We start from the raw sequence: 26,236 nt of genomic DNA, 5'->3' as shown, positions 1-26,236 counted from the left end.
CAAAACACATATCGGTTTTCGTTGCAGACGCAGACGGTGTCATATTACTACTAGATAGTGGTCTACGTACGTGCATCTCTGTTGACGCTCACGATTCGATCCAAACAATTTTATAATTTTCGACTTCCTCTTCTTAGTTTGCTTGGCATAAAAATTGGAACTTTATATTTTTCAGTCGATTTCAAACGCGATTTTCAATATATATAGTTTGCCAGTCGGGCAGCATGAATTAAATTGCGCAACGAGTGAAACATGAGAGGACTTAAAATTTGTATTGGAAGGTTCCCCAGGCCGCGAGTGGACAACGGTCGACACAATATGGCAACAATCAAATGACCCGTTAACTAATTAAAAAATATTATGTTCTTGTCTAATGACCAATTAGGAATTTTTACCTGCTAATTGTAACCATAAAAAATGTTTTTCTTCTCAGTTTAATGAATCGTGCCAGTATTTTTGTTTGGGAAATATTAAATAACAGTGCAGTAATTTCTATTTACTTCTATTTGAGCAAACGATCTACGGAATAATTTACGGAAAAATTCTTCTACAAACGTGTAGAAAAAGAGTCAATAACGGACTTGGGGATCGATCCTATAAATGAGACAAGTCCAATGTAAAGGTGAGATGCTTATAGATGTGTAGGCTAATTCTAATTGCAAAAACTGAGAATGAAAAAACAGAAAAATGTTCTTATTAAGGGTGGACCCCTTCCTTTTCTGATGTTTGAATAGTCTACATTCAAAAAAACTATTAAAAAATCTACATTCTAAAAAACTATCAATGACATCTTTGTTAAACATCAGCTTCTGTAATGTGGCATAATGGGTAGGGTTAGTGATTATCACGGTTGTCTCACACATACAATACAAGCACAACAGATCTTCAATTTCGATCATTATTTATTTAATATCTTTAAATATTCAATGCGAATGTTACTTTGATCATATGCCCGTGAAACAATATCGTGATAATTAGCGATAAAAAACACTAAACAAATGCCAAAATTGGTCATAATACTAATAAGTGGATTATTTGCTGTTAGACGGGGAAATGTGATTTGGAATCTAGCTTCGTTAAGCAGAAAAGGGAGAACCTGAATTCAAATCACCGTTAGCATCAATATTTTTGTCAATCTGGGTTAATATAATACGTTAATAAAATAATACGTTCGACGCAAAATTGGACGCTAATCACGAGAACAGGAAAGGCTGTAGGCTATTTATACGAGCAGGATTTGTTGATCAACTACATTTTAAAACCGTAGTTTCCCAAAGCACGATAATCCCATGGCGCGAAGATATGCAAGCTTTAATTGTCTTTGCTTGTGGTCAATTTAAATAAATTCATCAGGTCGAATATAAAATATAATTACGATTCAGTTGCATCTGCCCAGCATTGGACTGAGGACTTGATGTGCGAGTCAACCGTGATAACCACTACACTACACATCCGACAGTAAAAAAATTATTTTAAACAATTTAATATTACGTTGATGGCTGGCATAATCACACGAACAATCTAATTTTACATTAATAGAAAAACAAACTCAAATATAAAGACGCAACTTGATTTATTTTCTCAGTTCTTGTATAAAGATTGGCTTCAATAAGTTAAAATTTCGCTTCATTTAATGTGTTTCGCTTTCTCTCATGCCTAGCGTTGGCCCTGGAATGCCTTTCAAAATTCGCCAATTCAGTCTGAAAGGAGAGCTTTTCTTCTTTTGTTCAAACTGGGTGAAAAGGGTTTCCCCGAGGTTTTCCCAGGTTTTCCCCCTAAATATTTTTTCACTGTTTTTCATTGAAGACTAATAGGCTACCTGTTGAAAGGGAAAGGTTTATCCTTGGAGGCGCGAAGATAATTTTAGCAGTACAATAATCGTCGAGTTATACGCAAGTAAAATCGAAATGAATGTAGAGATTGAAGCCTACGTGTTCACATATGACTCTAAGAAACGTTTACTTTCTCTTGTCGTTGTCTCAGATCAGAGAAATCCGACTATAGGACTGGGCAACGGTATAAAAACGAAAGGAGCCGACAATTTTAAGGTACAGTTGATCATCGTTCTCGGTGTCAGTTAGTAAAGACTAGAATACCGGAATACTCTCCCACTCCCAACATGGTTAAAGTAGGCCTAAATACACGATATAATAATTCACAAATTATAAGTTAAGAAATGTTAAATCTTGATGAATATATGTACTTTATATTCAAACTGAGATGTATTAAATATAGGTTAATATGAATTCGCTGAAATGTTTTTTGTTGCTTGGCTTGGCGCTAGCCCATGGCACTGATGCAACCAAAGGAAAAGGACGAGGTTGGTCTCAACTCTCATTACTCCAGCTATGATGTTGCATAACTTTTATTCCTGATAAAATTTATGAATATTTAAAATTATAGTTGGAGGCTACGGTGGAGGTATGAGTCATGGAGGTGGCGGTGGATACGCAGCTGCTCCACCGCAAATCATTTACGCTCCTGCACCGCAGCCGATGATGGTCTATTCACCACCTCCTGTCCATCGCCCACCAGCACCTAGGCCAGTTCCTGCTCCCGCTCTTTCATACGGAGGAGGAGGAGGTTTCGGCGGAAGTCACGGACACTCAGCAGGAAGTGGACAAATTGGTGGGCAAGGAAGTTATGGTGGATCTTCAGGAGGTGCTCCAGTGCACATTCACGTTCATTCTGCACTTGCCCAATCCCAGCATCAGCCAATTGCAGCGTCTTCTTATGGAGGAGGACATGGAGGTAACAGTCAAGCTGGTGGCTATGGAGGATCGGCCGGAGGACATGCTCCTATTCCGATGGCGCAATCCTATGACCAGCCAGCCCCGGCTGCTCAATTTCATCACCAGACGATTCCAATGTTTTCTTCCGGACATGCTGGATATGCTCCTCCTGCGGCCCAATCGTACCAGCCATTAGCCCCAGTTTCCCATTTCCAATCAGCTCCATCAGTGGCCTCTTATGGCGCTCCTCCTTTGTCAGCTGGAGGTTATTAGAACTTCTAGTTTTATTGGCGAATAATTAATCTTCAATTAATATTAATTAATGTATTCTTTTTAAAAAATATACTAACTTTGATCGAGCGTTTTTCTCATTTCAGTCCTATTTGTTCTCCCAAACATTATGGTTCTGCATTCTAAGTAGCCAGCCTTCTTCAGAATAAATCGATAACTTCCTTTCTTAGTGGGAAGGCGTAGGCCTATCATCAATAATGCCGATTTACCTCATGATCTCTAGACTGACATCAAATATGGATTCATTAGGCTACGTACAACAGATTTCATAATTTTAACTATAACATTTGGAAAGCTTCTGCTGAAATTGAATTGGGGCGAGTAGACATTTTAAATGACATATTGTTCCGAACCAATATCATATTGGTTCGGAATTCATAGTTCTCGCTAATACACACATGGTATGTCAGGATGGCCGAGCGGTCTAAGGCGCCAGACTCAAGCGTTAGCTTGCCAGATTCAACCTGGTAGTAAATTGGTATTCTGGTCTTCGATAGAAGGCGTGGGTTCAAATCCCACTTCTGACAGTTCTTTTTTCGGACCTAAATAATGTTCAATTAAATCTAATACGCTCTTATATTATTACACAGCAATTTAATATTTATATCGTTCTCGATCATTCTCGAACTTCATTGACTGTCATTCATTGAATGCATACAAACTGCGCTTGGACTTAGAGACGAGGGGTTCACCATCACTGAGGTCTTGGGTGTACGAAAATTTGCGTATTTTGCATAATTTTTGCGTAATTTGCGTAAATTGCACGTGTTATGTAGGCTTAAAATTTGCGTACTTTTGGCAGGGTCTACGAAAAATTTTTTAGTGGTGAACCCCTCGCTTAGAGATACTGATGCTGAGACAAACTCGACAATGCGATGAGTCAATATACTGTAGATTCCAGCAGGCTGGGTCTCGTCAAGGAAAAAATCAGTCGAATCAGTCTCCCATAAGCATACACGGGAAATTTAGTTCGAACTGATTCCCGGTAGAGGGTTTCTTTCGTGTATGCTTATGAGAGACTGATTCGACTGATTTTTTTACTTGACGAGACCCAGAATATGTAAGCGAGCTGGAGGACTGCATCTGGTTAGATTTCTTACTTTTTCCCTATTGCCAAACACTGGCCAAACATCTACATAGATTGAGCGAGGTTGAGAATGTTCGTCTCAAAAGTTTCCAAATAACACCGAAACTTTTATATTTTTTATAAAATTATCATAAACATCACTAACTAAGGCGTATTCCTATATATAATCGGGTGTCTTTACTGTCTTCGAAGTTCGTGCGCCTTTTATAGGCCGCATTAGAAATCGTTAAAAATATATGCTGACACACTTTGAAAGTTACAAAGCCATATGAATAGTTTAAATTATCGATTCAAATGCAGTCGGTTTTTTTACAGACACTTGTTTTTTAAAATAGCTTTATGAAAACGTGAATTTTAGTTTGTCGAGTTTAGATGTCTGCTTAGAGGCTTGTAAATATAAAAACACGTCACTTTATATAGACTAGGTAACGCCCGAAGTTGCCAGTTCTACTAAAATGAGCACCAAATTTTGAACACGAACCAGTAATCCGGTAATTTATCTTGCATGAAATCTATGTAGATTTGACCGGGCTTATTAGGCCAAATTGTTTTATTTTTACATTGCATTCATCTTCAGTTCCTATTCATTATTTCAATGATTAGGCTACATTACTTATTTATTAGGTGATATTTAACAAGTGTAATGAGCCAAATAGCTCAGTTGAAGATCGACGGATAAGTCGAAAGAAACTAGAAGAGCAAGAACAAGTTTCGAGCTCACCTGTCCTCTTTCGTTTCATCGACCAGGTCGTTACCGAATTCGGTAACAACCTGGATGCGTCCACACCCTTGTTTAATGAGACTTGTGTGTACGTAATCAGCGTGAAATAGGGTTGGTGCATGAATAAGGGATTCGTTTGAAAAAAAATATCGTTATTACAGACTAGCATGGTGTTAATTTTATTTTTACTGAACTGAAACACCCTTAAACTACCATGCGTTATCCACAATGGTTAAACTTCGCGCCATATTTCAGGGCCACTAACACTAGAGAACCTAGCGGCAGAAGTGAGAATGATTACCGAAAGTTGGCACAGTTTTTTCCTCTCGCGTTAGCCCACCTCTCCTGACACATCGTGTCTCAACTTTGAAGTGAGATTACGGGGGGAAATTATTATTTAAAAAATATAAAAAAAATACCATGAGAATCAGCGTGAAAAACTTATTCTAATGGTTTTTTTTCAAACAAATCCCTTATTCATGCACCAAGCCTATTGAGTATAAATACTCGCAGATTTGGCACTTGAAATCAGAGTTCTTTCAGCTCTCCTTCATCAAGCTCGAGAGTAAGACCCTCTTTTGTACTCTTCTTTACCTACTTGTGTATGTACGTATGTGTGCTGTGAAGGTAATACATGGAATAAGCATTGAGATCTCTACAAAAGCAATCTCCGACTCAAATCGTTCGAAACACCCTCTTTTGGTGGAGGCAGTTTTAAGAAAGGAATCCTGAAAGTCCTGACCCTGAAAGGGACTTTAAAAATCCAGTATTTATAGGTCTATCCTATTGAGAATCGCAAGGCAGTTTCCATGTGCGCTCAACCGTGAATTAACAAACCTGCATAAATAACTAAAAATAACCAAAGCCAAAACAATGATTTTGACAATTCTAAACTTTGCACGAATCGACTTTTTCACACCTCTCTGAATTTTTGTATTCATTAGATTATGGTATGGTGGATAGCATAAGGGAGAGGGGGGCTAGATGGCAGGTGGGGTAAGTTGGCGTTTTGCTAGTTAGACCCCTTACAGACACAAACAAATCAAGCCTTTTACACCAAATATGAAAGACAACACCCAGATTGCTCATACAAAACTTCAAAAGTATAGGACTTACCCAACAGGAGTTGGCTGGAGTTAGCAAAAAGAAAAAATAAACGGCAAAAAGTTTTTTTGGGCCTCTCAGCACTTGTTATTTTTCTCATAGTATAAAACTCTAATACTGTCAGAAAACCCATTAGCAAAAAATAATTAATGTTTGTCTTAGTTTTAAAAGAAACCCGACAGTTCTACATTAAAAAGTTATTTAGTTATACTTATACATTTATTTGTTCGAAAAGCACCCTGTGGGGTTAGTTGTCAGAAATTTTGAGGGGCATGTTGTCATACAGATTTCTCCCCAGATGCTGAGTTGCAAGTTTTAAAAATTCGAACTAGAAGTCTTAAAGCAATGGAGAATCGTCACTAGCCAACTTACCCCGTAAGTGGGGCAAGTTGACAGACTTTTTTTCGCAGTTTTTCTCGATTTCACAATTTCGTGTAAACGAACATTGTAAACAAATACGATCAATTCATAGAGATTTGGAATCTGAATCTGATTCATTCATTCATTTTAACAGTAGTGTACTCAAAAAATTCAGAAAAATTCAGGAAAAAAGCACCTGCCAACTAGCCGCCCTCTCCCCTACTTGATTAAGGTACACAAGGCTAATGGTTCAAATTTAACGTCACACATGTTTTTTAACAATAATACATTTCATATCTTGGTCTACCTAAATGAAATATCTATTTTAATCGACATTATTAATCGTTAGTAGCAAACTACTATTGGAGACATAAAACAGGAGGAATGAGGCAATAACTATTCTCCGCATCTTGAGACAAATATTTGTCTTATTTCATGTCATTTTTCAGACAACTTTGATTTTCTTAACTCTTTCTTCAACATTTTTGTTGTATGAACAATAAAAATCACTCAACAACAAAAAGTTCAGAGAGTTTAGAGAAGAGTTCAAGCTGAAGACGGAGGACGGAGGACGGAAGACGGAGCGATTACTTTAGCTTGCCACTAACTAACCTAAGATCGTTGACGGAAGAATAGAATCTTTATACTACTAAACAAACATGGTTGAATGAATTTAATGTCAATACTACTCACACACTCCTTAAACACAAAGAAGCGGTCAAAATTTTCAACAAATACAAAAAAAAAAAAAACAAAAAACATAGGAAGCGGTATATGGTTTAAGTGCAGACAAAGGGATTAAAATTCTATAAAAAGAAAAGTCGGTCTATCAAGATCAACATATATAGGGGAGACCGGGGCTATGTGGGACATTTTTTTCTTTACGCTGCCATTTATATAAAAATAAAAATTATGAAAAAAATTCAAGTATAGGAGTACCCCTGGCATTTATCTACATTTGGTAATTTTTTAAATTTTTTTCGTTGTATCGTTTAAGAGTTATGTGATGCCAACATGAAAAAATGCCGAAAAACAAAAAAATTTGGGTTAAACGGAACAGAGCCAGGGGTAAAATTGAACATCGTTTTTCTCTGCAACGGCTTAATTATATTTATTAAATAATGCACTGGTGAAAAGGAAATTCATTTCCCTTTCAGAAGTGCTGAATTTTTATTTATTTTATAAAGTAGAAGTGGAGATACTACCAAAAAAGTTTTTCCGATCATTTTTCCTTTGTTTTTGTTGCCAGGGGGCGTTTTTCTGGAAATAACGTTGATCTGGCAATACCTGTTTTACCCCGTTTTCCATGTCCCGTTTAACCCGAACCCAAATATCATTAAATAAACTAAATTATTAAATACTTAGGAACCCATTACAAAAACAAAATACACCACCTTAAACTAGAATAAAATTGCTATCAGATAGCTATTTGGGTTTTACAAAAATATTGATTTAAGTATTAATAAAATAAAAAACTAAACGTCTTAAATATTTTTTCAGATTCCCATTTTTTAAATTTCCCATAGAACAAGAAAAATAAATCACAATTTCAAGAAATAAAGTTTGTATGATAAATAAAACGTAATTTAACATACTCTGTATTTATTTCACAATTTTTAAATTAATTTTACATGTTTTAATTGCCTTGTACATTATAGCCCCGTGTCCCACATAGCCCCGGTCTCCCCTATAACCTACAAAACTTTATTTGTAACTTGAAAAGAACAGTGTGCAACATCATTGCTTTTCTCCATCTCAAGTTTCATCCAAATACACAAAAACAGATAAAATTGGCAACATTGGTAAATAGGCCCGTACGAATCTTTTAGCTTAGATTTTAGACTGTTAGCTAATAACAGCTCAAGCATTTTTCATCTTAGCATAATTCCACTTTTTTTTAGTGGATATCAGCTTTTATTTTCCAAGCTAGGATGTTTTCTAATCTGGTTTGAAAAAATTAACCTTCAAACCAGTTTGAATCCTCCCTCCCCTTAATATATTTCCTAACTGTAAGCTTATTTCATTATGGAAGTTTTAATCTAGGGTTTCGCTCCAATTTTTTAAAGCAGATATCAGCTTTTATTTTCAAGCTGGAGCCTTTTCTGATCTGAATTGAAAAAATTAACCTTAAAATCAGCTCGAATTTTTTCCCCTTAATATACAGTAGCTACCCGAAATTTGGGAACGCACGCGCGCGCGCGAGAGAACCTTATGGAGTTTGGATTTTTTTCTCTTCGATCCGAAAAATCCAATTTTTGTCGGATCGCGACGAAATTTTTTTTGGCCGTAGCCATAATGGGTAGCATTAAGCTGATTTTTTTCAGATTTTTATGAGGGGGCGACAACCCGGCGTGGGTGGAAGTAGGGGGGAAGAACGGGCCAAAAAATTTATTCAGTTTTCAATTCCCAAATGTGAAGAACTATATGACGCGAATCATTTTCATCATAATCATTTTCGGAGGAAGGGTAAATATCACCTACTAGAGCAAAGGCAAAAATTTCCCACCTCTGAAAATGAAACAAAGGAGAAATCGCGACAACACCGCGGTGTGGGATAGACGGAAATGAGCAAAAATGACAAATCTCATTTTCAATTTGAAATTCATTATAATAAATGAAATTCAAAAAATTTGAAAATGACAAATGTCATAGAGCTAACAAAGCTCTTTATTTTGCACTTTTTGGCGTCTTTATAGGGTTATTTTTTCCTTATTTAGAGAGCGGCAAAGTAGCCACTTTTTAATACGCTTCTACAGCGTGTTTCCAAACTTCTACTTCCATTTGTAGATGCCCTCCCCCTAGACATAAAAATCTGAAAAAAATTCAGGAAGTAGCCAACCATTATGGCTACTTCCAAAAACAATTTCAATACTCTCCGTGAAAAACCTGATTTTTGGGAACGCGGCGAAAATTGGCTTTTTACATAAGCTTCTCTCGCGTGTTTCCAAACTTCTGGTAGGTACTGTATATAGAACATACATTTACACATTAGTCTCCCATTAGTCATCTAACTCAGTAAACTCACTGTGTTTTTTTATAGCTTTGCGACCTCGAAAGTCTTTATTGGGAATTTTCTCGACCAATCAGAATAGAGGAAATCCGAATAACACGATTTAGGGTATTTTTAAAGTTAAGTTTTTAACTATAAGGCATGACAAAGTTAGGCATAGAGCTTATTAGACACTGCATTACATAAAAAAAGAAACTATGGGACTTTTTTAACCTTTTCGATGCATTTAAAAAGTGAAGTAGCGGCTATTTACTTTTTGATAGCTGCTGTTTTATGAGATAGTTCATAATGTGACAGCAGATGGCGCTACATTAGGTTAATGGGTAAATGTAAACAAACGAAAATGGTGAGACATATGGTATGAAAACTAAGTCATAGTCTGAAGTGGAGAGTTAGAAACAGTTAATCATTAGCCAAACAAAACCTGAATCCCGAAGGCACCCAAGGGGCTTTATTCTTTTTTGAATCATAGTTGTTCCACAGCTTAAAAAGATTTGTTTGAAGCAGGTTATTACTAAGTCGTGTGAAACGCGTAGTTTTGTTTTGTTTTAAAAAAGGGCCTCTACTTCTGCAAAGTAAGACTCTCTAAGTAATAGAGGAACCAACTGATAGAAGTGGATCCCTTCCATTTTACCTTTTAGGTTTATTTTGTTGTGCCATTCTTCGGCATCATTGTTAGTTCGTATTAACTGTAAACTAAAACCAACGAGACAAAAGGTGGCCAAATACCTTTTGTCTTCATCCAGGTATTCTCTTTATACATAAAAAAATTGTCCAGTTGATCTATACAGAGTGCACCGGCCTTAGTCTTCAATACCGCAAATACTTTCTTTATCTTGGTCGGAGGTAGAAGGTATCTATTGTAGCCATCTTCTTATGCTTATCCAGGCTAAAGCTGTGTTCCTTAGTGGTGGTATATATTAATCCTTCTTGGCAGATCAGAGCGGGATAATCATTTTGTTTTGGTCGGACAGTGCAACGCCAAATAACAGATCCATTTTTTTCTTGTTTTTTATGGTATGACCATAGCCAGATGGATCAAATAGATATGGCGTACGTCTAGACATAACATATAGTTAAAAGATAGATAGAACAGGAATATTATTAAAGACGGCGTACGTCTAGACATAACATATAGTTAAAAGATAGATAGAACAGGAATATTATTAAAGACAATTTACTAACCTCTTCCCAAGTTTATCGAAATATTCCCACTCTCTCTTTCTCTCTCCAATATCGCTAACACCGGACTTGTTGGACTCCAAACTAGGCTCCATCACAGGAACAGGTCTTTCAAATAATCTGGTTTGGTTTTGCTTCGTTATATATGCATTTAAATTATACCCGTCGACCTCGGGAGTTGTAAGAATCTAAAGAGCTTCATTTACATGGTTAATCTGGACATCTCGTCTTTATATCTGTATTTTTATCCTTATAATCCAGACTCAGTCCATGGATGAGTCTGACAGTGGGGCCCCTAGTGATCCACTAGAGAACCAATATGTCTTGATTAATGAACTTGAGTCAAATATCACTCACTTTAGCGACGATTATGTTTTGGGTCTTGAGTACAAAGTCTCTCGTCATTAGTGATGACTTGGATAATCAGGCAGTTAAAATTAAGTCTCTTGAGGAAAAAGCTGTCCAGATGAAAGTTAGTTTGCTGATCATGTCTTTAGCCTCAAACAAGCCCACACTTCTGGTTTTGCTGGGCCATCTTTTTTTGGTCAGGCTGTTTCTGGCCCGTCGTATGCATCTGTGGCCCGCGGTAACCTTTCTGGCTCAGTTTTGGTGGCCAAGTGTGATGACGTTTCTGCATTTCCCTTGGATTTCCAAGCTGTTGAGGAGTTAAAGGTGGACATAACCAAGAACAGGGGTTCGATCCCCTCCCACGTTCGGTATAAAAACAATAAGGTGTTTTTTTTTACTCTCGGGTGGCAGTGGCAACGAGGTGGCAGTTGCCAAAGCCGCCGCTATTCCGAACAACAAGCCGAAATTTCACAGCCATTTTGAGGCTGCTGGTAAACTAAATGTTTCTTATGATGTTGTTGCACTTCTTGTAAATATTTATGACTTGGGCAGCCTAAAGAAGGAACTTGAACACCGCAATACGCTCTTGCGTGGTCAAATTCAGTCTTTTCAAGTCATTTTCACCAAGCCACAGACTACTGAAGGCAATGTTAAAGTTTTCCTTAAGTCTAAAGTAGTTTGAGACGACATCCTAGCCTCACGGAGAGCCTAAATTTTCGGCACATACTACCGAATCGTTCCTGTTGACCTAAATAGGGAGGTCAGAAACTAAATCAAGTCTCAGAGATACAAGTACATTCAACGGGACTGCCCGGCCAAATTAGCAGCCTGCGGGAAGTGTGCGGATGGGCACCGTTCTAATGAATGCATCTGCTCCGTTTTGAAATATGTCAATTGCAGCGGTCTACATCAATCGGGACACACGGCTTGTGCTGAGCAGGTGAAGGCGGTTGATCGGTATAAAACCTTCCGCTAAAAAATTCCAGATCATATTCTACCCTCTCTATCTGATCCCAACCGTCTTAAATGCCTTCAAGTTAACTTACGTCACTCCAGCCTTGCCTCGGCCTCCCTTGCCCAAGTCATTCTTTGATTTTGATGCCAAAACTGTGTTAATTCAGGAGCCATATGCGCTACCATCTTTTTCTTCGGTAGTAGCAAATGTCCCTCCTTGTTTTTCCTCTTACCACCAGTCTCTGATGACCATGTTTACGGGTCTGCAATTGATTGCAAGCACATCTCCAATTTTGCTGCTCGTGTGGAACTTACAATGAAAACCGGCCCGTTTCGCCGATCCTTTATATACCTTCGCCCTATATTTCTAATTTCTCTGATACGATCACTCCAATTCTTGAGGTTTTTCTTGGTCCTTTCAACATTATCGGCACTGACGCTAACGGCAAGTCCCTGCTTTAAAATAGCATGTTGAGTAACAAGCGAGCCTCCGAATTTGAGCCCGTGTTGGCCTATTTTAAACTGAACGTAGCAAATCGGCCGACAACTGAACTCAAATTCTCTCCTTCTGGTACATCCTTTGTCGATATCAGACTGTGCCCAGGGCGGCGTTCATAAATTATGTAACGCGATTTTAAGGGTTTTTTTTAACCCCCTCTCCCCCATTGTAACAAATTGTAACAAAAGTTTGACCCCCCCCCCCTAGGTTACTACGTAACAGAGGCTGAACCCCCCCCCCCCCACCTCTTTTTTCAATGACAAAATATTAATTCAAAAAATTTGATTTATTCAACCGAATTTCTATATTTGGGGACCATGAGCAGTGACGCAGTTAAAATACAATGGCATTTCTTTCAATTTTAAATTATTTTATTCTTCTTCCCATGGTGAACTTAGATGTTCCTCGATGGAACAACATGGAAGGATACTTGGCTCCTCATCGGAAATTTCAAGTAGGACAGGGATTCCTTGAAGATCAAGATCGTTGACGTCAATCCAATCGGCCTGTTCTGGGACATTTTCTTTTAAGGCAATGATGGCCATAATTTCTCTTTGGCGTCGGGCGGCCACACGAATTAGTGTAATCCTTGTTGAAACGTTGACGGGTGGTTCAGCTTTGTGAATGACCAAATGACTCTTTAGCATGACCTTAGATGCAAAATATAGTGAACACACTTTGCACATTCGCTCAAGTAGTTGTGACTGAACTGAAGAACAGTACAAGTCATACGGCAAAACTGCAAGTCCTCTAGTGGAATTTCAATGCCGGCAATAACAGAAGGAATCAACTTGTGGGCGTTCTGCCACTACCCAGTCGTGATCCGGGAGACGAACTCGATATTCCACGTGTATCAGGATTGGGCCTGTTTTTTTTCAGCAGTTAATCCGATAGGGACTCTCGCTTTGTCTTCCTGACTAAAAAAAAACAGGTTTTTTCTCAGCCCAAAAAAGAGGTAACTTCTTCTAGTCGTAGAATTGTGGCCGTACAAACTTTCCGTCGGGATGTTTTACGTGGTGGTCATTTTTTGATCGGATCAACTTACCCGGAACAGTAGAAACATGCCGTTTGCCCTCGTGAGTATTGCTACGTTTCGGAATCAAGAGCAAATAAACGCCAAATCTTCTGATTTTGAATCCATCTCGTTGTAACTGATCAAGATTCAACTCATCAAGAGTCTTGATGCTTCTGTATGATTCAGATTGTCTTTTTTCGTGAGCCGCCGACCCGTAAAGAGCAATGTTAACAACAGAGTTTAACAGCAAAGGCTGATTTTCTTCTAGCTGAGGTCTACCGGGCTGTTTTATAAAGTTAAGGCTACACTCTCATTCTTTTTGGGTACTCGAAGACCGGGTAGGGTCACTTCGAGTATGACTTCGATTACCCTTAGCGTACTCAAAGAGTTGTAAACCCCATACCGATCTTTGAGTTCCATACCCGAATTCGGCTACCCTGGCGCACCGAAGCCCTTCGGTTACCTCTTCGAATACGCAGAACTAGCATTGAACGTACTCGAGATTTCGAGCATGTTTCGAGTAGTTCCCTCAAAGAGTTTAAACGTACTCGAAATTTGGTGCGGAGAATCGAAAATTAAGTGAAATCTGGCAACAAAGCAAGCCAGCCAAAAATTTGTCTGTTTACAATTTTACTGTTTTTTTTAAGACGAGAAGAAAGAATGGTTCTTTTTTTAAAGCATATATGGGTTTTTTTTTTATCTTTTTATACCCCCCGACCTCCCCCCACATACTTCATTATAGTTTAAAGAATAATTTCACTTTTATTCATGAATAGGCATAAATGTTGACAAACACATTTCAGGGAATGTCAATTCAAGTGCTCGTGTGCAAACAGATGCCAATGTCGAGTGAAAACAGTGTACTCTTCTCATCACATAAGTATATAAAAACAAAGTGTTGGTGGAAAAAAATTTAACGTGCCATATTTTCTTATATAGATGCTTTGTGTTACATTTGGCAACTTTCCCATTCAGGGTGTAAAAGTCATCGATAAGTTAAGCAGCAACATGTTTATGGCCATTTTGTTTCCTCTCCTTACTATGGATTTGTTTCATCATGTCATAAATGAAAGAAGACATAACTCTGTAAGGATCGGGCTAACTCACCGCTCTGGCAGAGAGTAGTACCCGAACCCAGCCACGGGAGGGCACCCGCAACCAGCAAACAAGCGGCGCATCTATAGCACAGACAGCCATAAGCGCGCAATTCAAAAGACGTCTGCGCAAACGAGTCCGTTGAGCAAATAGGATCCGCTCACGGACACCGTGATGCTGACTCACGGAAGGTATCTAGTGCCGACACCGTGAGGCTGACTCACGGAAGGTATCCAGTGCCGACACCGTGAGGCTGACTCACGGGAAGTATCCCTTGCCGACACCCTGATGTCGACCCACGGGAGGTATCCATTTCCAACACCGTGATATCGACATCAGCCAGAGTATCAATCCCAACACGGCAATAATGGCAATAAAGAGATCAATCTACGACGCTGACTTCCGCCTTGACCAGTATAAAAGCCCCCTTGTTTCCCTTGTATAACCAGTCTTCTCCGAGCAGGCCTTCACGCTGGTAAACTCTTTCTCTCTTATTATTCTGATATTGAATAGTCGCATTCGTGTACTTTTATGTTTAATCTCGTGTATTCGAATACAAACGTCATCCTCGTACAATTCGTTGCGTCTCCATTTCTTACAAGTAAAGTAAGGCTGGAACGAGCCTTACAAGTGGTGAACGTGCCAAAATATTGAACCTTTCAATTTGTACAAGTGTCTTAACTCTATTGTGCAAATCTGAACATTTGGTGAACTATCTGGAGACAACGACAGTTCGACCCAGAAACGGAACATCGAGGACCCACATGACCGACAACAGACAACCCAAATTGGAGGTAAATATAAAATCAGACTCACCTTCAAACCAAGTGGTCCCGAAAGACAGCGTAGAAACAAAACCAGAGACAGAACTGCGGAGATCACAAAGGCCAAGCCAAATTGCAGGACGTCTACAGCAATTAAGTACGAGAAGTTTCGAACTCAAACACAAAGTACTAAAGCTTAAAGAAAAGCCAAAAAACGATAAAAGAGAAGCAAAGATCACTAAACTAGAAAAAGAAATAGCTGGCGTCGATAAAGAATTCATCGACATATTCGAAAGAAACAAAACAGAAATCCCGGCATTCGACAAAAGCCTTTCATCAACCCAAGAAGATTACTCATCCGAACAGACGGATACAGAAGAGGAAATGCCTAATACCCCAACACCGTCGCCAGGGCCACCAGGCCAACAAGGGCCACCAGGCCAACAAGGACCACCGGGACAACCGGGGCAAGATGGCCAGCCGGGGCAAGATGGACAACCAGGACAACAAGGCGCTCCAGGGCAAGTTGGCCAGCAAGGACCTCCAGGCAACCAAGGACCTCCAGGCAACCAAGGACCACCAGGACCCCAAGGCCCACCTGGACCCCAAGGACCTATGGGACAAGTAGGCGCCGGAGGAATCGATCCAGGAGATTTCCGAACATTTTCAGCAGCCATGACAACGGGAATGCTAAATCTAGCAGCCGTCAATTATAGAAAAGATATTCCAGAATTCAGTGGCGACCTCGACGACAACACTACATTTGAAAGCTGGCTAAAGAAAGCAAACAGAGTTGGCGTAGAAGCTGGATGGACCGAAGAGCAGAAGTTGAAATTTTTCCAGTCCAAACTAAGGAGAGCAGCAGCTGCATTTAATAATTCGCTAGGAGTAAATATCAAAGCGAATCTTGCAGCGTGGACAGCAGCCATGGAAGCGGGATTCGATGACGCGACGATACAAGATATGAGAAGAGCACAACTCAGCAAGATAGAGCAGAAATTCAACGAACGTATAAGAGAATACAGACACCGCATCGATGAGCTATACAAATCGGCCTACGGAAGGGCAGCCGCAGAAAGCCAGGACGCTGAAGTAATTCAACTAAGAAACGCTGTTAAAAAGGAGGCTTTGTTGAAAGGAATGCGCCTAACCATCAGGACAAGCCTATGGAATAGCTTGAAAGCAACGGATACGTACGAAGAAGTAGTGGAAAAAGCACAAGTATGCGAACAAGTCGTGGACTTGCGACGCCTGACAGAGGAATCAGAAGCCCATAAAAAAGCGGAGCAACAAGAAAACGAGAAAAACAAAAACCCCGAATTGCAACAGATTATGCAAGCTATAGCTAACATACAGTTGTCTGCTGGCCCCGCAGGTGTAGCAGCAGGAACGGTAGCACACATATCCGAACAGAAGCAAGAGGGAGAGAAACAAGTCCGTTTTTCCGGAAGGAGCAGAAGTTATAGCCCAAGATATAGAGAAAGGCAAAACCCGGAGGACGTGGACGGACGCACGCGGTATTACCCGCTGGGACAAAGATCGCAAAGTGATAACGACTGGAGACAGAATCGCCGTCAAGGAGCACAAGAAACACAACCACAAAGGAGTAATTCGCTAAATCGTACTCCAGGAAATTGGGATAACCAAAGGAACGGAGGATTCCCGGGAGGACTAGAAGACAGAACCTGTTTCTTTTGCAAGAATAAAGGACACATAAAAAGAGCCTGTCGCAAATACCAAAGATGGCGCGAAGAAAATGTGAGAAGAAATCAAGCTCCCAGAGACCCAACCAGGAGACCGTTCAACAACCACAAGAACGTACGGAAATAATCGCATTCGGACATGTATCAACAAAACAATGCGACCCATCCCAGTGTAAAATACAGTATAAGCCATTTACAATATTAGTGACAGTAGGCAGCAGACGAGTAGCAGCTTTAATAGACACGGGCTCCACGACGAGTGTAATCTCTTCCGACTTCGAAAAACAGATACCGCAAACAGCAAAGAAGGAAAGATCAATAGAGAACCTCAATCTCATTACAGCATGTGGGGATCCAATGCCAAAAGTTAAAACAGTAGAACTGCAAGTGAAATTACATTCGGTGGATAGCGACCCGATTAAAAACAACTTCCACGTAGTACCAAATTTAGCAGTTAGTTGCATCCTAGGAATGGATTTCATAACAAATCTAGAGTTTCGAACAAACACCGCCAGCAGGCGGATATCATACAAAAATAACGGCAAACAGTACCACATCGTGGCCAAAGTATCAGAAATTCAACCATGTCAAGTATGCGTCATTATACATCAAAAACTCGAAGAAGAAATAAAAGAATTGATCGGAAAAACAGAAATCAGAAAAGAAGACCTTCGAAAAGTACTGGAAAGAAATAAACACATATTCGCCACTTCAGATTCGGACTTCGGCGAAGCCATTGGAGAAGAACATAGTATTCCGACAGTGGGCCCTCCAGTATATATACCACCAAGACGCCAGCCGCGAGTGATGTTGCCGGTTATAGAAAAACATGTAGAAATGATGTTAGCAAACGATGTGATTGAAGAAAGTAAAAGTCCGTACAGTTCACCAATCCTATTAGTGAAAAAGAAGGATGGAACAATACGATTCTGTGTCGATTTCAGATTCGTAAATGATGTAACAATCAAGGACAAATTTCCAATCCCTAGTATCGAAGCAATAAAAGACGACTTGAAGGGAGCAAAATATTTCTCGACGCTTGATTTCATCAGTGGATACTGGCAAATACCAATAAAGAAGGAGGATAGGCACAAGACAGCCTTCACAACGCAAAATGGTCATTACCAATTCAAAAGAATGCCATTTGGTTTGACCAATGCACCTCCTTGCTTCCAAAGAATTATGACTGGAATTCTGAGGAAAGTTATTGGGAAATTTGCATTAGTATACTTGGATGATGTGATCATATTCTCGAAAACAGAAGAAGAACACATCAAGCATATCGAAGAAATATTTTCCCTCATCGCAAAATCAGGGATGAAACTAAAACTCTCCAAGTGCCGTTTCTTCGAATTAAGTGTACTATACCTAGGACACATAATCTCAGAAGAGGGTTCCGCGACAGACCCAAAGAAAATTGAGGCAGTAAAAAATTACCCTGTACCAGAAAATAAACAGCATGTAAAAAGCTTTCTAGGATTTGTTGGATTTTACAGAAAGTACATAAGAAATTTCGGCAAAATCGCCCACCCACTCACAGAACTGACTAAAAACGACGTCGATTTTGTGTGGGGCACGGAACAAGAAAACGCGTTCCAAAAACTTAAGCTCAAATTGACTACGGCACCCATCTTAGCACACCCGGATTTCACGGAGGAATATATAGTGCAAACCGACGCGTCAGGATACGGCGTTGGAGTAGTATTGGGACAAACCCAATGGGTGGAAGGCAAGAGAAGAGACGTAGTAATTGCATACGGATCCAAACATCTGACTGACACTCAGGCAAGATGGAGCACACTCGACAAAGAACTATATGCAATAATTTACGCGCTAGAAAAATTCCACACATACCTTTACGGTCCAAAGTTTACAGTATATACTGATTGTCAGGCATTGGTGAAGATATTTAAAAACCCATTAAAAAACGAAACGGCCAAAGTAACACGGTGGGTCCTACAAGCACAAAAGTATAATCTGGAAGTGAAGTTTCGCCCAGGATCGGCAAACGCAAACGCAGACGGATTAAGTCGAATTCCACTCCCTACAAAAACGTATCTCCCTCCACATGTGACAACGGCGCCAATCTGTCTCATCGTGGAGAGTCTTACAACAGAACAAGGAAAAGATGCTTACTGCAAGGCAGCCCGGGAGACGTACGACAGACAAGTCAAGAGACTCGCAGGAAGGGAGGAAGTGTATCACAAAATACAAGGCAACAATAAAGAAAAGAAATCTGGTAAAAGACGTACCCTCAGCCCACCCAATTACGATTTGGCAACAGACCCGCAAGAGTCGGATTCAGAAGAAGAGCAATTTACGGTGTTAAACAACGGATTATTAGCAACCAGTTACGGAAAGATACTAGCCCCAGAAGCGCTAAGAGAAAAAATCCTATTCAGATATCATGACGACCCATTGGCCGGCCATTTAGGAACAAAGAAAACAATAGGCAGAATACGCTGCAGGTATTTCTGGCCTGGAATGATTAAAGAGATAAAAACGTACGTAAAGAAATGTGCAATCTGCGAAAAGAGAAAAGCTTTAGGGTCAAGTAAAGCACCACTTAATCCCATAACACCTCCGGATAAACCATGGCAACTAATGGCAATGGACATTCAAGGACCAATGGACCTCACAGAAAAAGGAAATAAGTATATACTCGTGATGGGCGAGTATTCAACAAGGTATATGATAGCAGCAGCTATGAAAGATCAAACGGCGGATAGTGTCCATGAAGCGTTCAGAGATAAAATCATCTTAACGCATGGAGTACCAGAAGAAGTACTGACGGACCAAGGTACAAATTTCTTATCAAAAACAATGGACGATTTCTACAGTCAACTTGGTGTAAAAAGAAAGAAAACGACTGCGTACAGACCCTGCTGTGACGGATTAGTCGAAAGATTCAATCGTACTTTGACAGACATGTTGGCCAGCTATCTGTCAAAAGGACGGACGAATTGGGACGACTACATTTCACATGCGACATTCGCGTACAACACGTCGGTACACGCCAGCACCGGATATACACCGCATTACTTAATGTATGGAAGAGATGCAAGAGAAGTAGTACATCATCAGCACAGCTCAAGGATCATCTCTCATCGATAGGATTTGACAACCTCGTCTTATCAACACTCTACGGTATCAAACTATATTTCACTCATATTAAATGTTAATTAAGCTCTGTCTATTCTCTAAGTTAAGTTCTCAGTAATCTCAGTAAAGGTTAAGTTCTCTCTATTATTCTTGTGGACATAGGTGTAAAAAAATGAGTAAACAACACAGAGGTATCACTGATCGTAAAAAATTTACATGCTTTAAATGTCTGTAGTGTAAAGATTGTAGTCAAAGGTACTATTAGCATTAGCTGTTTGTTTTACATTTGAGATACAGACAAAGCATGAAAAATAGTATTATTTTTCGTGTTGTTATTCGTTCGTTCGTTATTGTCAATTCTTAACAAAATTTTAACGATTATCGGAATGATCTGTTTAGGTGTCATTCTTAAAGAAAATCCACAGAACGCAATTGTTGCCAGAGTTATCCTCATTAATTGGGGAAGATATAGAATATTCCGGTTTCAGTTTCATAATTTAGTGAAAAACTCTTGTCTGTCAAATCAGATGAGCTAAAAACAGATTTCTTTGGCAAGTTTACATTAGATATGAGAACCAAGTACAATGCAAGTATTCTGCTTTGGATTTTATGACTTATGCCTCTTACATTTTCATTGAGTTTTTTTTTCATTGTCTATAGACGAAGAAGTGGATGGAGAAAAATTATTGAATCTGCATCCCCAAAATTTCGGCGGAAAAAGGAGGCGTAGGCGTTTTTTAACTTTTATTTTGATATTTTTCCAGTCAGAATAGATAAAGATAAGAGTATGTACGCATGGATACATGAAATAAAGTGCTTTTTACCTTGTGACTTCAGTATTTTTTAGTTAATATATTCCTATATAGATAATAATTTATATTTTGCATGGGTTTCGGGCCCCATTTACTTTTTTTTCATTTACACCCCATTTTTCTGGTAACCTACTCGAAGGAGGGCAAAATAATGTACGCCGAATAACCCACTCGAACGGTTCGGGTTGGGTAATCGAACCACAACTACTCGAGCTTCGAGCTCTTATCACTCGAATTCGAGTGGTGACGCATTTCGCACCGAGCTTCGGTGCACTTCTAGTACCTTTAAAGCATGAGAGTGTAGCTCTCAGTTCAGAATTTTTTTTCGCATTCTTCTACCAATTTTCTTTTGCTTTCCACTCTGAATTTTTTGTTGCCTCGTTTGATTATCTTTTTTTTTCTTCAAATCAAGTTCCAAATCATCTTTTTTTTCCCTTTCAACTCGATTTCTTGATTTTTTTTGTCAATATTCCTATAGATTTGCGATTATAGAGCCAGGTCAAATCGCCATTTATAGCATGAATTTGCGCCTTAATCTCATCTTGTGCCTTTATTTTGATACACCTGCTTTTGCCGTTTCTTTTGAATTTTCTGACTCGTCATTTAGTACCGCAACACAGTCTGAGTTGATTTCGTCAAACTGAGAGGAATTTGCCAAAAATTGAATAGGCAGTGTCGAATCAACAGTCTTTGTTGGCAATACAGTTGCTTGCTTTGCCCAAAACTGCAGCATCGTTCCTTTATTCTGCTCTGTCGAGCTCTGTCGATTTTGTGGGCAAATCTTTGTCAATTTTTTATTTATTTCCACTTTTCGTTGAACTTAGTTTGGTAACTTGTAACTTGTACCTCTTCCATTACACCATCCTTTATCGTCTTGAAACAACTTTGTTTTTGTGGTAGTCACGTACTCATTCCTCGCACACTTACACACAAAAAGAAGAGTCGGAGGATAATAATAGGAAATGGAATCCTTGGCCTTCAGGCACACATACTACAACCACAAACCACAAAATGGAAGCTGGCGACGGTAGGCGCGCGGCACAATTTCGTGTGCTTTAGCTGCTTCTCTTTTTTCATAATCCAGTCTCAACTTAAGTGCTTCGTTTTCCTTGATCAAAATTTCTAATAATTCGTCTTTTGACTTTAACTTCTCTCTTATTTCGTCCAATTGCTTTTGCAGAGCAGCCATTTTCTTCATGAACTGTTTGTGTGAGAATTATGCTTTGATCCTAGAAAATTAGTCTGAAAAAAGTTAGTAGTTTAAAAGAGAAAGAGTAGGCAAAAAATACTTTTAAAACAGGGATTTTTTTTGGCGGGGATTGACCTTTCTTCTTTAACGAATCGACGTCACTCTTGCCATCTGATTTTTCTGCCGAAGCAAGCCTTGCAGTGTACCTTCTAAATTCTTCGACGGCTATTCGCCAATCTTCAGTTTGGTTTGCCTATAATTAAAAAAAATATAGGCCATTAAAACAATATTAATAATATTCGATTAATAAGATCATACTTGCTGTCATCATAAACCTGATCGTAAAACCTGTAAATGTCTGGACATTTTTTCACTCAAAATAACCTTTTTGTGCTCTGAGCCAAAAAATTGAACGACGTACTTGTTTTTTGTAATTCCAAGAACCTAAATGTTACAAAATAAAATGTAACAATCTGATAAAAAATCGCAATAAATTTCAACTACTTTGGCAGGCCAGGGTGAAAATTGTTGCGCTGTTGTAAAGATATGTGAGTTGTATCAAACATCTCCAGTCAATCAATCATTCCCCTCCAATTGCAAAACATCGATTGTAAAACTTTTGTTGTAAGGCATGGAGCTAATGCCACTTACCGACGGCATGTTGATGGTTTTTCTCCCTCCAAAAAGTTCAAACAAACAATGAATGGCAAGGTCATACTAGTGAAAGTGTCTTAATGACAACTGGTAAGTTTGAGTGATAGGTAAACGTCACCTGTCGACCACTGGAACAATCTTGCAATTTTCAAAGCGAGGTGGCCCTGAACCGGCAAAAATACCACCACCATGAAAAACAATCGCCACAAAATGAAACAACATTTCTATTACAAATGACGATTTATTAAAAATTATGACTATTTTTATGTAGCCAGGAAGAGTTGGAAATCTCTGATGAAGTTCTTCCAGGTCAGTTTGTCACATTATTTTGTCCTCCTTTTGCTCCGCCGATTGTGCAGAGGCAAAACCTTTCAATAACCAGTAGAATAACGTAGAGCGCCGGATAGTTTTTGTCAAATGCATAACAGATCCTCAAAAGATACAATACCTTCTGCCTCAGGGTTTGCGTTTTGATGTTCTTATAATTGATGACATTGCCACATACAATAAGTATTAAATGTACGTCAGCAGCTTCGAAATACACTGTGACACTTGTGTTCACACCTTTGTAATCAAAGGTTGGTGGTTCTCCACGCTGCAATTAAGAAAAATATAATACTTAGTTTCAATGTAAATGTAAATTACTCCATTATAATGTGTAATATATGTACCTTTGGGTATTGGAAGACAGGTGTTGAGGTTTCAGCTACTTGTTTTGCAGAACACAATCCTTTGATAGCCAACATCATTTCTAATGCTCCACTTTTCCCTCCTTCGTACTTCATTTCGGGATCTTTGAAGTGAGTAATGTCTAAATTGACCCACCAACAAGTTGAAATTCGTTTTGAAGATAAGCTCAATAATGTTAAACATGGGCTCCATAACAAGAAAATCAGCATAAAACAAAATAATGGAAAACAATAAAAAATGTAATTCTATTAATGTAAAAAAACTGCTCCGATGCATGCTGACAACCTAGCATTCTGACGTTTGCAAAAACTTTGTAATACGGGACAGCATTCAATATATCCGATGTTGATAGTTTTTTGTTATCGGTACCCACAACTCCCCTTAATTTTAACTCTTCTTTTTGAGTGTATTGCGCAGTTACATCTGAATGTGGATCTTCTGTTAAAGTGCTAGCTCCTCCCGTTGTTGAACTAGAATTGATTCTAGCAGAAGCACCCTTTTGTTTAATCTTCAATTTACCTGTTAGATTTCGAAGATATGTAGTGAATTTAGTCCTTACAGTTTCCTACATATAATAAAATTTTGTAATAAAGTTGTAAAGAAATTATTATATTACCAGTAGCGATTGATGAATTAGTGCAGTCTCCTTGAACATGAGCAGCAGCTTCATCACCAATCATCAACAAGTTGAGACCTTGTAAATCTTTTTGAAAAGAAATCACCACAGTTCATGAAATCCTTCTATGGATTAAGTAATTCTACGTAAATTGACACACTAGTATTATGAATAACTAACTTTTTTCGCCAACTTGACCACTTCTTTGATACCTCATCCAATGACGAACTGTTTTTCAAATTACAATGCTGTGTAGTATATTAGTTCCAATAGATTTATATAAATATCTAATAAATATTTGGATTCATTGATAACAAAAATAGTTTTTTTTGTCCTAAATGTGAAAGAAATTTAATTCTTGTAAGTCTTAGTAATTTTTAAAAACAATACATGTTTATTGTTTATACCTAATTTTTTAAAGGCTTCGAGTTCTACTGTTATTGATGGCTGTAAATAAAAGTGTAACAAAAAAGTTCCAGTAGAAGGGAGCAAAATTAAAAAAAAAAATTGTAACACTAATGTTTCTATTAGAAAGTATTCGTGGTTTTCCGGTTCCCACATGACTATTCATGACATTTTATCATTTACGTTTTATTTGGTAGTTGGGTATGGGGGTTTATGTTTGGGTATTTGGTGGTGTAGAAAGACACACCGGTAATTGTTTTTTAATAGTAGTTCCTAACCTGTCATCATCTACCTTGTTGGCAGTTATAAAAGAATGGATTAAGCCGGGTACAACTATTATTTCGGATTGTTGAAAGGCTTACGATAATATCAAGTAAGTTATTTCAAGACTTTATTGCAATATTCTTTATTTAATTCAGTTCTTATGCCTTATTCCAGCATACTCTTGTTGTCATTTATACTGGATTTTACTGAACTATACTTAATTAAAATATTCTGTTTTCATAGAGATCACAATGACTATAAACATTTAACTGTGAATCACAGTATCAATTATTATTTTTGGATTGTTGGAAGGCTATACTTTATTGTAATATTCTTTATTTACTTCACTTATATAATCTTATTCCAGCATTTTTCTCTTGTTGTCATTTACTGTATTGTTATTGGGCTAAACTTTATTTACAATATTCTGTTTTCATAGAGATCACAACGAATACAAACATTAAACTGTGAGTCACAGTATCAATTTCAAAGATCCCGAGACTGAAGCACGAAAAAACCAGATAGAGGGTAAAGTTTTTTTTTTCAAGTAACATCAAATGGTTATGTTAATTATGTATCAAGGTCTCTGTAGTTGGGCAAAACGAAGTCTTCCTCCCACCAACAGGAATAAAGATATGATTACCAGTTATTAAGCAATTTTCACGTTACATAAAAAATCGATGAATGAAGATGGTTTTTATAAATTTATGTGTTACGTTGCTAAATTTTATTCCTCTCCTGATAGTAACAGTAGTTTAGCCTCTCCACATTTTAAAAAACCCAAGAAAACATAGCAAGTTGTTTTAATCCTCCTACTAATCAGTTGATGTATATTCCTGGAATTATGAAATAGCAAAAATAATGAAGAAATTATTTACATTACAGATGTTTAATTTGGCATTCTAATATATTCTCCATCATTTGACTCATGGGAATTATGCTGCTATCATTTAGGTCATTAGTTTTGCCTACAGCAAGATTCGGTGAAGCAATGAAATAAGTATATTCATTTCCCTAAAATAAAAAAAAGTAATTAAAGCAAAATCCAATATGTTAAATTTAAAAGTAAAACGTCACAAAAGTCTCGTCATCTTCGTTGGTTAAATGGCGAGCTCTAGATTGCGTTGAATTAAGTGTTGGGTTGAATTCAGAGGGACTAACCGAATCGTTTTCTCTACGAACTTTACGAACTGGAGAGTTGTTCTCAGTGTTGTGACCGATCTTTTTTTTTTGGATCGCGATCCCTGTCCCGATCAACAGAAAAAAAACAATCGCGGTCGCGATCGCGATCTCTTTTGCGATCGCCGCTAGATGGCAAAGGGGGAAAGTACATACGTTTTCAACACAAAACCACTTACGCAAAATAAATTTATTTTTTGAAGCTAGAATTTACAAGACATTATATTTTAGTACCCATTGACTTTGAGGAAAAGAAGCATTTCAAAATTCCTGTTCTTCAACCTTTATCTCGTTGGCTTAAAAATGCTTCCACCTACACTAAAGAGCCTTTCGACTGATGCGGATGAAGGGAGAGCAGTGTTGTAACGCAAGAACAAGTGGCTTAAAATTGGAAAATTTAAAATGGATTCAGTAGATGCAATTCCTTTGTTAAAAAATCTGTCAAGTTCCTCAGTTTCTA

At 38.4% G+C, this 26,236-nt stretch overlaps 1 protein-coding gene, 1 long non-coding RNA gene and 1 other non-coding gene across 3 annotated transcripts; all 3 read left to right on the top strand.

Moving 5' to 3' along the window:
- Positions 1 to 2,066: 2,066 nt before the first annotated feature.
- Positions 2,067 to 3,092, top strand: LOC124311931 (hapless 2-like). The gene is made up of 3 exons (XM_046776301.1): positions 2,067 to 2,128; positions 2,236 to 2,320; positions 2,404 to 3,092. The coding sequence occupies exons 1-3, from the start codon at positions 2,120 to 2,122 to the stop codon at positions 3,003 to 3,005; spliced, it is 696 nt and encodes a 231-aa protein (XP_046632257.1). The 5' UTR covers positions 2,067 to 2,119; the 3' UTR covers positions 3,006 to 3,092.
- A 336-nt stretch (positions 3,093 to 3,428) lies between these two features.
- Positions 3,429 to 3,550, top strand: Trnal-caa. The gene is made up of 2 exons: positions 3,429 to 3,466; positions 3,505 to 3,550. It is a non-coding gene; the product is annotated as a tRNA-Leu (tRNA).
- A 10,415-nt stretch (positions 3,551 to 13,965) lies between these two features.
- On the top strand, positions 13,966 to 20,252 carry LOC124312394. Its single transcript, XR_006910491.1, has 3 exons — positions 13,966 to 14,183; positions 14,243 to 14,389; positions 19,939 to 20,252. It is a non-coding gene; the product is annotated as an uncharacterized LOC124312394 (long non-coding RNA).
- The last annotated feature ends 5,984 nt before the right edge of the window (positions 20,253 to 26,236 follow it).

This window comes from Daphnia pulicaria, chromosome 1 (assembly GCF_021234035.1).
Source record: "Daphnia pulicaria isolate SC F1-1A chromosome 1, SC_F0-13Bv2, whole genome shotgun sequence".
NCBI classification, from domain to species: domain Eukaryota; kingdom Metazoa; phylum Arthropoda; class Branchiopoda; order Diplostraca; family Daphniidae; genus Daphnia; species Daphnia pulicaria.
Note: the sequence above shows the minus strand (reverse complement) of the source record. Positions and strands in the feature narration are given on the sequence as shown.

Excerpts from the sequence above, each read along its gene's own strand:
- LOC124311931 (XM_046776301.1), top strand. Across the intron at positions 2,321-2,403 it reads AACCAAAGGAAAAGGACGAG|TTGGAGGCTACGGTGGAGGT; the intron begins GTTGGTCTCAAC and ends TTAAAATTATAG.